This window comes from Chrysemys picta, chromosome 2, assembly GCF_011386835.1.
Source record: "Chrysemys picta bellii isolate R12L10 chromosome 2, ASM1138683v2, whole genome shotgun sequence".
Classification (NCBI taxonomy): Eukaryota; Metazoa; Chordata; order Testudines; family Emydidae; genus Chrysemys; species Chrysemys picta.
In genome coordinates this window covers 37,179,841-37,192,045 of record NC_088792.1, presented here as the reverse complement: position 1 = coordinate 37,192,045, position 12,205 = coordinate 37,179,841, and the positions used below count along the sequence as shown (strand labels likewise).

General features: G+C 48.2%; 1 protein-coding gene across 33 annotated transcripts in view; it reads left to right on the top strand.

The window, feature by feature from the left end:
* The window catches only part of KIAA1217 (KIAA1217 ortholog), a 517,243-nt gene that overhangs the window by 276,919 nt on the left and 228,119 nt on the right, over positions 1-12,205 (top strand). For all 33 annotated transcript variants that reach the window (XR_256476.4, XR_256475.4, XR_010599123.1 and 30 more), the window contains one exon: positions 6,622-6,905. Coding sequence is in view for 26 of the 33 variants with exons in the window: in XM_008162848.4 (XP_008161070.2) it covers positions 6,622-6,905 (284 nt within the window). In the remaining 7 variants the exon portion in view is untranslated. The remainder of the gene's footprint in view (positions 1-6,621; positions 6,906-12,205) is intronic.

Genomic DNA, 12,205 nt, shown 5'->3' with positions numbered 1-12,205 from the left:
AGCTACATCGAATCCAGCTACGTTATTCATGTAGCTGGAGTAGCATAACTTAGGTCGACTTACTGGGGTAGGGTAGACAAGGCCTAAGAAGGAGAGGGACTTTAAGCTGAAAGTGTTCCTCATGGAGTCAGTCCTTCATCCCCAGCCAGCACAGGTGGCATCTGACCCCAAGCGCAGCACTTCGGTGCAGAGCGCACCGTTCTCACTAAGAGAGGCCATGGCGCCGAGAAAGGACTCTGGCTCCAGAGACCCTCTGCACCACCATTCCCCAGTGCCAAAGACCTCCTCCAGTGCAAGTGCCCGGCGCTGCTCCCATTCGCGGGTCCCGTACAAAACAAAGAAGACTGACAGAGGTTGCTCTCCCACTACAGCAGTGGAGCGAGGCGGCACCTAGCGGGGTGCGTCCCACGCCAGGACACCCTGCTCCAGCTCCGACTCAGCCAGCACCATCAGCTCTGGCCTCAAAGGGAGGTCCATCGAGTCCAGTTCTAGTGGAATCCCTGATGCGGGAGTGTCGGGAGGAGGACTTAGACCTTCCCTCCACACCGGAGACCTTTGAGGTGGCTAGGGACCTCATAGCAATGATGGCGCAGTACCCCACGTGGGCACCAGCTCTGGCACCAGCATCGCAAAGAGGCACAGTGCCTTCTAAGGGCAAGCCAGTGATGATGCGGCACTGTTCGCCCTCACCTCGGCTCTGCTCCCCGGCACCATCTCACTCCGCACCACATTAGTCACCGAGATCAGAGTCCTCGTCGGACTTGGAGGCAGAGTCATATGCCTCCAGGCAAAGCCGGCACCGTTCTTGGCACTGTTCCAGACAAGAGGAAGGGCAGCCATGGCCTATGGTGCCATGGCCACCACAGTGTCAGGTGCCAGCTCTGTGGCCCTTCTGGACCCCGTGGGCCTATCACCTAGCCAAGGACCAGGGTCCAGACTCTTGTCAGTGGTTTCAGATGCACGGGCCCCTCCATCATCTTTAGCCTGGGAACTTCCACAAGGCCATGCGATGGGCATACAGGCCAGCACTGAGACCACAGTGTGACCTGGCACCGGAGCCGGTACTGAGATGAGCACGGGCCAGGAAACCAGCACCTACATAGGTCATTCAGTGCAGGGGGTATCCCTGTGAGCCAGAGGATCAGGAAGACCCGGTGCCACCACGGGCATCATCCTCCCCTGATGAAGCAGTGGCGGGCACATCTACCACTCTGCTGGCCATAGACAACAGATTCCACCAGGAGTTGCTCAGAAGGGTGGTACAGAATTTGGGCATGCAGGCAGAGGAGGTGTCAGAGAAGCCCGACACCATGGTTGACATGCTCATGCCTGAAGGTCCCTTGAGGGACCCCTCATTAAGATGATCCATAAGACTACTAAAACATTGTGGCAAATGCCCACCTCTCTTCCCCCACCATGGCCAGATGGGTGGAGAGGAAGTACTTTGTGCCTTCAAAAGGGTATGAGTACCTGTTCACTCCTCCTCATCCGGGCACTCTGGTGGTGGAGGCTGCCAAACAAAAGGAAAGGCAAGGACAACAGGGACCAACTCCTAAGTCCAAGGAGGCAAAGAAGCTGGATCTCTTCAGTAGGAAGGTGTATTCTACCGGGCGGCTCCAGCTGCACATTGCCAACCAGCAGGCGGTCCTTCGCTGCTACCGTTTTAACTCTTGGAATATGTCCAAATTCAAGGAGCTACTGCCGGCAGACTCCTGCTCGGAGTTTGCTGCTGTCCTTGAGGAAGGTAAGGTAGTCACGAGGACCTCCTTACAGACCTCCCTAGATTTGGTGGACTTGGCTTCCCGTACTGTGTTGACAGCCGTTGCCATGAGAACCACCAGTTCATGGCTTCAGGTGTCAGGACTCCTGCATGAAGTCCAGCAGACAATTCAGGACTTGCCTTTTGACTGTTTAGGGCTTTTCTTGGAGCAAACAGACTCTAGGCTCCACAGCCTGAAAGACTCATGGGCGACTCTGAAGTCCCCAGGGCTTTATATGCCAGCCTTGCCCAGAGGAAGCATTTTAAGCCGCAGCCTGCCACTTGCTTCTACCCTGCTCCCTCTAGAGAGGACTATAGCAGGAAGTGGGGTAGGAGTAATAGACTGAGGACCTCTCAGCCCTTCTCTAACCAGGGCCAGGGTTCAGTGAAGCAGCCCTCAGCCTCTAAGCCAAACTTTTGAAGGTGTACCCAGGGGTGACGCACCAGTTCAGATCCCGGATCCTTCCCCTCCCTTTGTGAACCATCTATCCCATTTCTACCATGCCTGCGCACAAATCAACTCAGACCAATGGGTCTTGAGCATGGTAGAATTGGGATGTTCCCTCCTGCCTTCCCACCCTCCTTCCCCATCCCTCTTCAGGGACTCTTCTCAGGTGTAATCACTGCTACTGCTCGGGGCAGTAGAGGAGGCCCCTCTAAGTTCAGGGTCGGGGGGTCTGTTCCAAGTATTTCCTAATTCCGAAGGCCAAGGGTGGACTCAGACCTATTTTAGTCCTGCGAAAACTCAACAGATTCATGAAGAAGATAAAGTTCCGCATGGTCTCCCTGGCTTCTATTGTCCCCTCCCTGGATCCGGGGGACTGGTACGACACCCTCGACTTGAAGGATGCATATATTCACATGTCCAGGGCCGGCTCCAGGCACCAGCCGACCAAGCACGTGCTTGGGGCGGCACCTTGGGGCAGGGCGGCGCTTGATTATTTATTTATTTGTTTAAATTTTTTTGATTCGGCGGCGTGGTGCTCGGCGCGTGGGTGGGGACTTTGGGCGGCGTGGTGCTGGGGGGGCGGGGCTTCCGGCGGTGCGGTGCTCGGAGGGGGGGCGGGGGCATCGGACGGTGCACGGGGTCGGGGCTTCGGGCGGTGCGGCGCTGGGGGGCGGGGCTTCGGGTGGCGTGGTGCTGGGGAGCGGGGATTTCGGCGGCTCTCTTCTTTTTTGCCTGGGGCAGCAAAAAAGTTAGAGCCAGCCCTGCACATGTCCATAGTCCCGTCCCACAGATGGTTCCTCTGCTTTGTGGTCAGCACTCACTAGGAAGTGTCAGCAGTTCTCTTCTTCCTGAATCACAGCCTGAGCTCGCTTGCAGACACCTTTCTTCTCCTTTGGAAGGGGCACCTGCTGTATCCATTCTCACCCTTCTCGCTTGTACACAAGGATCTGCTGAAGGTCTGAAGAGAGGGAGCATCAATGGTCTTGATAGCGCCAGCATTGCCATGTTAACACTGGTTCACCACGCTTCTAGACCTGTCGGTGGAACACCTATAACACTGCTCCTGGTCCTGGACTTGATCATGCAGAATCATAGCTGCCTCCAGCATCCCAATCTAGAGACTCTGCACCTCACAGCATGGAAACTCCATGGCTAACCCCTTTGGAGCTTGCATGTTCAGACTCCGTTAGGGAGGTTCTCCTTGGCAGCAGGAAACCATCCACTCGAGCCACTTATCTGGCTAAGTGGAAGAGATTCTCAATCTGGTCTCTGCAAAGAGACACTCCGCCATTACAGTCATCGATTCCTTTCATTCTGGACTATTTACTGCACCTGAAACAGCAAGGCCTGGCAGTGTCGTCAATAAAGTTGCACCTGGCCACCATCTCAGCTTTTCATCCCAGTTCTGCTGGCCGGTCAGTATTCGCTAACCCCATGGTTGGTGCTTCCTCAAAGGACTAGATTAGGGGTTCTCAAACTTCATTGCATTGCAACCCCCTTCTGACAACAAAAATTACTACATGACCCCAGGAAGGGGGACCAAAGCCTGAGCCCACCAACCAGGTGAGATGGGGGCAAAGCCTAAGCTCAACCCCAGGCTCGGGGGCCAAAGCCAAACCCCAAGGGCTTCAGCCTCAGACAGGGGAACTGTAACCTGAGCCCCCCTGCCCAGGGCTGAAGATGAAGCCTGACCCCGCCGCCCAGGCCCACACGAATCAGAACATTTTCTTCCAGTGATCTTCCCTAAGCCATATGCTAGTTAAACCAGAAACAGGTGCTCCACTACCTGGATGTCAGATGAGTGTTAGCTTTTTACATTGAAAGGATGAAGCCATTTTGAAAGTCGACACAGCTCTTCATTGCAATTGCTAAGCGGATGAGGAGGCTCCCAGTGTCCTCCCAAGGGATCTTGTCATGGATCACGGCCTGTATCAGGGCGTGCTACAACCTAGCAAAGATACCTGCCACAGCCTTGACTGCACACTCCACAAGGATGCAGGCATCCTCAGTGGCGTTCCTGGCACAGCTCCCCATTCAGGGCATCTGCAGGGCAGCAACATGGTCATCAATCCACACCTTTACGTCGACTACGCCATTACTCAGCAGGCTAGAGACGATACAGCATTTGGCGGTGCTGCAGTCTGCGACTGGGTGAACGCCGACCCCTCCTCCTGGGAATTGCTTGCGAGTCACCAACTTGGAGTCAACATGAGCAAGCACTTGAAGAAGGAAAAATGGTTACCTATCTTTCATAACTGTTGTTCTTCAAGGTGTGTTGCTCATGTCCATTCCAAGACCCACCCGCCTCCCCTCTGTCAAAGTATTCAGGCAGCGGGTCAGCAGCGACCTATATACATTCCCATGAAGGCGCATCTCCAGGGGGTTCCACAGCCAACCCGACAGGTACTGCTAGGGGAAAAACCTACCAACAACTGCACGTGGCGTGCTCACACCTACTTGGAATGGACATGAGGGGGGCAGGGATAGCTCAGTGGTTTGAGCATTGGCCTGCTAAACCCCGGGTTGTGAGTTCAATCCTTGAGGGGGCCATTTAGGGATCTGGGACAAAAATCTGTCTGGGGATTGGTCCTGCTTTGAGCAGGGGGTTGGACTAGATGATCTCCTGAGGTCCCTTCCAACCCTGATATTCTATGAGCAACACATCTCAAAGAACAAAAGGTAGGTTACCATTTCTCTCAACTTTTCCAGACTACTGTACCCCTTTCAGGAGACTGATTTTTCTTGCATACCACCAAGTTTCACCTCACTTAAAAACTACTTGCTTACAAAATCAGACATAAAAATACAAAAATGTCTCAGCACACTATTACAGAAAAACTGCTTACTTTCTCATTTTATCTGTATGAAGTTTTAGTTTGTACTGACTTTGTTAGTTCTTTTTATGTAGCCTGTTGTAAAATTAGGCAAATATCTAGATGAGTGAATTGATGTATCCCCTCTGGAAGACCTCTGTGTACCCCCAGGAGTATACGTGCCCCTGGTTGAGAACCACTGTGCTAGATAGCTCATAGAAAAGTCCTTTCCTCTGAAGAACATTCAATCTAAGGTGAAAACAATGGGGGTCCACCAACATGTATCTTACTGCATAGTGAGGACCTAGATGGTGGAGTTGACAGACAAGTGGGGATGATATCAGGAGCAACTGTGTGACCTGTGTACAGGAGGTCTTAAAACATAAGGTCCAATTAGTTGATCTAATAGTTCCTTCTGTCCTTAATATTGATGAATCTATGAAAGTTGGTAGAATGTATTGATTCCCAAAATACAGTAACATGCAAAGGGATGTGTTTAGAGGTCGACTGGGGGTGCTATGAGGATAAAGAACATTTAGTGAAATAGCAGTATATAGAGATAAATGAAGCAAGAAATTTAAAGGGATGAACATTTAAGTCTTTAAAGAGTTAATGTTAATAAGGACATTCAAGGGTGGCATAACAAGGGTAAGTAAGGCTACAAAATGGACTTAGGAGGCCTTTTCAGTGCTGCTGTTTGTTATTCCCTTTTGCTGACAAAAGAGAGGGGGATTTTTCATAGGCATTCGGTAACAAACCTCCAACCTACACTTCTTCAGGCACCAGAGGGTTCATGTTACACAGTTACCTTCAGATAAGCTAGCTCTAACATACCCTCTAGGTCTAGCTATCTTTTTACAAAAGTATCCATGGCCATTGGTCTTAAAGAAGACTTTAAAGTTGTAAAGTTTATCTGACTTTTTTCCTCTTTTCTGTCACATAAAACTTGCTTTTATTTTATTTCTCAAGGAGTGGTTTATTGAAAAAGTGATGCTGAATTTTCCAATCTGCTGTCTCAGAGAGGTATAAAATCCAAGTGAGATCCATGAAATTTAAAACCTGGCTACAGTCAGAAAACAGAAACAAAACCCAAGTGCTTCTCTTACTATTTTATAAGCATTTCAGAGCATGTGGAAAACATACTTTGAAAAGATTAAGGATTTGAAATCTGCTTTGTCAAAGGAATTTTATCAGTTGGTATCCCTAAGGAGACTAGTTACAGGCTCATTAAATGTACTGGAACATATTGAAGAAAACTGTTTCTTCATGTGGAAAGCATCCTATAGATTTTAAAAGTTAGGGAGTAAAGGCTTTACCATATCTTCTTTTTACTTCAGACAATAGTGAAGATGGTATAAAGGGACATCTTTCTTAAATGATGTTCTGTTCTCTGTGAGGAATTAAGTACTGTATAATACAGCTGGTATAAACAAGTCTGTCTGTGTATTTTATTAAAGCTTAATAACATGTCTTTTCCCCATCAGTGGTGTAGAACAGGATATTGTATACTACTATATTTTTTTAATTGACCTCGCTATATTTTTTCCTTATAAATGTGACTGTTGGGGTTATGTTCTTATAATACTCTTTATTTTTTCCAGACCAGGGAAAAAACAATTTGCATGTAACATCATTAGACGATGCGGAATGTCTTCAATCTAAAGAACTCCTTGCAACTGGAAACAATAATACTTCCAATCCAAAGCCTACCCGCAACATCCCTCGCAGACATACTGTAGGTGGACCTCGCAGTTCCAAAGAAATACTGGGAATGCAGACATCAGAAATGGACAGAAAGAGAGAGGCTTTTCTGGAGCATCTGAAACAGAAATATCCCCATCATGCTACAGCAATAATGGGACACCAAGAAAGGCTGAGAGATCAGGTATGAAAACAAAGTAATTTATTGGTTTTTGTTTAAAAAAAAAAAAAGTATTTCTAACTTTTATAAAATTCAATGTTAAATGGTTAGAAAAAATGGGAACGTAGCAGACCCTAAACAAATGTAATTGGATGAGCTTTGTTGTTTTGTTTTTAGATTTTTTTGAAGGGGAAGAGTATGAATATTTGATGCCATTTTTGTGCCAGTTCACCGTATATTTCAGTTAACCGTATATACTCGATCATAAGCCAGTTTGTTTATAAGCCGACCTCCCCAAGATGGATAAGTAAAAATGGAAAAATTTTATGACCCGTTCATGAGCCAACCCAATAATTCAGGAGTCAGCAAACTTTGGCTCCTGGGCCTTCAGGATAAGCCGCTGGCGGGCCGAGATGGTTTGTTTACCTCGAGCGTCCGCAGGCACGGAGGTAAACCTAAGTAAACAAAGTGTCCCCACGTGCCAGCTGCTTACCCTGATGGGCCGGGACAGCAACTGGTGGGGAAATTTTTTGGGGGGAGAAGCTGGGAGTCAGGGGAGTAACCCCTGTGACCATCCCCCACATGACCCCACCCCTACCCCGGGACCCTCACACTCTCCCCATCCCTTCCCTTCCCACCTTATCTGGGGAGGGCCAGGGGAGAATGTCTCTGGCCTGGCTGGAGCTGCTCCGGCAGGCTGGGCAGCGTGGCCACAACCTGCTCCGGCAGGCCAGACTGGGCGGCGCAGCCGCAGCATGTTCCAGCAGGATGGGCCAGGCAGCATGGCCGCAGTGTGCTCCGGTGGGCCAGGCGGCGTGGCCACAGCCTGCTCTTGGGGGCGGGGCCGAGCGGCACGGCTGCAGCTGCTTTGGAGGCTGGGGGGAGAGCAGCGTGGCCAGAAGAGACTCTGGCCCCGCCTTTTCCCTTCTGGCTGTGCTGCCTCTCCTTGCTCCCTCTATTGGGGGGAGGGGCTGTGTCCCACCTCTCCCTCTCTATACCTGTTCATAAACCAACCCCCTTCTCTGGTGCTTCCCTTTTTTACTAAAAAAATTCAGCTTATGAACGAGTATATACGGTACTAGTTTTCTGAAGAGTTTATATATTAGAGTCTGGTATAGGGTTACCATATTTTGTGCCTCCAAATGGAGGACACTCCCCGGGGCCCCGGCCCCGCCCCCAGCCCCGCCCATGCCCCCGCCCCAACTCCGCCCCCTCCCAAAGTCTCCGCCCCCTCCCCTGCTTCCCGCGAACATTTGAGTCGCGGGAAGCCTGTAGCAGGTAAGGTGGGGTGTGGGGGGAGGAGGCGCGGCCCAGGCTGGCCCCCGGCGGCTCCAGCCTGGGTCGGCTCGGGCCCTGGGGTGCCGGCCCCAGCCGACCACCCCCGGCGGCCCGGCGCACCCCCCGGCTCCCGACCCCGTGGGCCCGGCCCGGCTCCCGGCCCCGCGGGCCCGGCCTGGCTCCCGGCCCCCCGACCCCGGCCCGGCTCCCGGCCCCGCGGGCCCGGCCCGGCTCGCCGACCCCGGCCCGGCTCCCGGCACCGCGGGCCCGGACCGGCACCGTGCCCCCGGCTCCCCGCCCGGCCCTGCGACCCTGGCCCGGCCTGGCCCCCGGCCTGGCACCGCGCGCCCGGCCCGGCTCCCGGCCCGGCACTATGCCCCCGGCCCCGCGGCCCCGGCCCCGCACCGCCGAGCCCTCCCGATTTTCCCGGACATGCCCGGCTTTTGGGGATTTCCCCCCGGACGGGGATTTGAGCCCCCAAAAGCCGGACATGTCCGGGAAAATCCGGACGTATGGTAACCCTAGTCTGGTAGGACAAAAATGAAACCAGAATAGTCAAAGAGAACATTTATCTCCTCTTCAGGTGACAGCTACCCATCTTACCTAAAAATAAGGGACCAGCTGTTAGCTTTAGCTACATTTTTAGTCTGGGAAGCCAAGCTTAGCAGAAAGGAAAACTTTTGTACACAGTGTAGGTTTACCTCAGTTGTCACTGTTACCGGGGTGCTGGAACAATTTTTATAGTGGGGGTGTTGAGAGCCATTGAACCAAACTGTAAACCCTGTAAATGATGGAAACCACTTCAAGCTAGGGGGTGTGGCAGGACCCCTGTTCCAGCACCTATGGCTGTTACCCATTTATTTGCTGTCCTTTCTGCTTTTGAATCCAATAACACGAAGCGAGTCGATTCATCCTCAAGTATCCGCATTCTCCAAACTATCTTGATGGCAGGTACTGGTCTCTAAGAAATGTGCCTAATGCTGCTTTGTTTCTTGGCTTCATGCAGTGGCTTTTCAGCAGGGAGAAGCAGATTTTGGGCCCATGGAAGATGTGATATCTTGATGTATTTCTCAGGATAGGTTGAAAATGTTGCCATGCTGACCTTTGAACACAGAGACTGTAGTTAATGAAACTGTTCAGGACATAGTGATATGCTTTGTTGCCGAGTACAGCATTCAACTTTACTTTTCTGTCAGGTTTATTTACAAACATTTTGTTCCATAATTAATTTTTCACTACAAGGATTTAAGAAAAACAAATGACAACCCTGTTTTTATGGTACAAGTTGTTAAATGCCAAGTAAGCTGAAAAATTCAGAGGCTAGCAAACCCCGGAGAAAAGGTACTACTGTTCAGTGGAAAAAAAACCATTGTGTCCAATGTGCTCAGTCTAACAAATGATGGGAGGCCACCTTTTTAAAAGGTTTTTTTCTTAGTGCTTGTAGGTTTTCCAGCACTAGCTACCAGCAAATTGAGAGTAAAAATCAAAGTAATTTAGCAACATATTTGTAGTCCTTGTGATTGGACTTTCCATGGATTCATATGTTTGTCCATGTTTTATATAGAGACATTTCTTATTTCACACCTGTGAATACTTCTTCCTCAAAGGTCCCTCATGTTGTGTACCTATGATGAGGAAGGTACTTATTGTGTAAGCCACCTCTTCTTTATTAGCTTAGGATGTTAATGTTTCTGAGATTCTTGCTCAGCATTTTCAAAGTCCTACCATTTTGGAGGCCTTCCCTTAGGTCAGAACATTGTGTTGAAAATTGAGGCCTCTTCTCTCTCTCTCACTCTTTCCCCCTCCCCCATCTATTCCAAGGAGTCTAGGATTATAGTCTTCCAGTTCTTCAAAATAAAATTGTTGGTAAAAAAAAGGAAAAGAAAATGAGCTCAGATTGCTCAATGTCCTCAGCACTAACTGGTATGATTTATGCCCTATTTTTATACAGGCCTCTTCCTTCCTTTGAAAGTCTTGGATTTTTTTCAGTGATTATACTTTTTATCTCTTTCATGAACTTTCATGGTTGTGTGGAATGTGCTGGGTGGTAGATAGAGATAGCGTACAAATTAAATAGAGGGGGAGGGGGAGACCTAAGATAAGATCTTTTTGAGTCATGTAAATATTTAGTTCCAGTGGTGCAGACACTGCAAACCTAGGTTTGAACAGCCTACACAGCATGACATCCTACACAATTTGTAACTTGATCTCTCTCTGAAGCCAATAAATTACAGAAGGAATGCAGTAACCATTCTCGCTGTTTGTTTAAAATGTGTCATACTTGATAATTTATTGGGGATGAAATCTATGTGAATATAGCCTGTTTCTGTTTTTTTGATGATTAGACATATGTACTCTCTGTAATGAGTGTAAACTTTAAAACAAAATTATCTTGAAATTGCTATCAAAGGATCACGCCATGTTTCTTGGGGGCTTTCAGGAATGGAGATTTCATCCATTCATCATTTGTTTTTTTTTTAAACATCCATAAACAGAACAAAGAACTACATTAAAACATGCAAAAATAAGTATATATTTGGTAGTACAGGACTTTTTAATAGAAATATGTCAGAACAGTCTGTTATAATCTCAGACACACAATTCAGAGATAATTGTTATTCCTTACCATTTGTGTGTGTGTACACGTGCATGTAATGGAAATATGTTAGCAGCTCAATAGTGAAGGTTGTAATGCAATTTTGCCTTTATGTATGTGTGTATATATTATAATTATAAAATATTCAGTGTGTGTGTACCATGTGTGTATACAAGGTATATACACATATGCACACACATGCTATATAAGAGCTAAGTACTATATACACACGTATAGATTATATATACAAAATACCATAATGGGTTATTACACCTATTAGACTTTGAATGTTTACATGATCCCACTTCACTCCTGTTGCACTCCAATGTGTGTGGGAGTTCCTTGCAGTCTTAGCCAGATACTGTACCACCACATCCCTGGCAACCCCAATGTCAAAGTGGCATGGTTAGGCTATATTATACTCCAGATATTCCCAGTCAGTAGATGGTCTGTTGGGGACCATTATCAAATGGCAGAATTTGGAGCAGCTCCTAGTTTGCTCTAATTTCTACCAGGGCCATGACCAACATAGAACTGGCCAGATAATCAAGAGGCTTTAATTGGCTCTCTTCTGAGCCTTCTCTCACACTGTTTGCTGCAGCCAGCAGATGTGTACAATTGAGAATTTGGCCTCTAGTTTATGGTGAAACTATGGAGGTGAAAATGAGTTTTGATGATCATGTCATGTTGTTCCCTCGACTATGCGAATGATACCAGCCTTGGCTGACCATCTACCTTTTCCACGGTGTCTTAATGCTTTCTTCCATGCTGGCTTTATGCATAGAAAGCCCTCTCTGAAGCAGCTGTTAAAGCCACTGCCCTGCTTTTGTAAATTGCTCCTCAATTCTTCCGTAATGTCTACAGGAAAATACCACCTGAAAATGGCTAAGTAAAAGCTAGAGGGGTTGCTGATATTTTGTTCATTTGTATCTTATAATTTTTAATTACTTGAAAACTCCCAGCTGTGCACATAGTTAGTCTTTGTAACTGTGTATTCCTCTCTCTCTTATCGTCCCATTTTCAGTCCCATTTGTTGTGACTTGTCTTGAAACAGAATGCAAGATAGGTTGCCTGTCTTTGTTTGTACAGTGCCTAGCACAAGGGCCTCTGGGCTCTGCTGTAATAGAAATAACAACTAATAGTGAGTGGTCTCATTCTAATTGTTTGCATGGTTAGCCATGTAAGAGCTAGATGCTACTTTTATTAATAGTCTCAAGAATAGAACAGTAGCCAGGATTTGTTGCAGCTCAGGATTTATGTATACTAACAGAGCAGAGAGGTGTAGTGGAAACTTCTGTAATACCTGCATGTATCATGCCTTTGTCAAGACCATATTCCATGCTCATGAGAGTGAGGAACTAAAAAGGTCCACAACAAGATTAAAAAGGAAAGGAAAGGAAAGAAAGTACCTTCTTCAGCTCTGGAGTGACGTGTTTATCCTCCAAGAGTG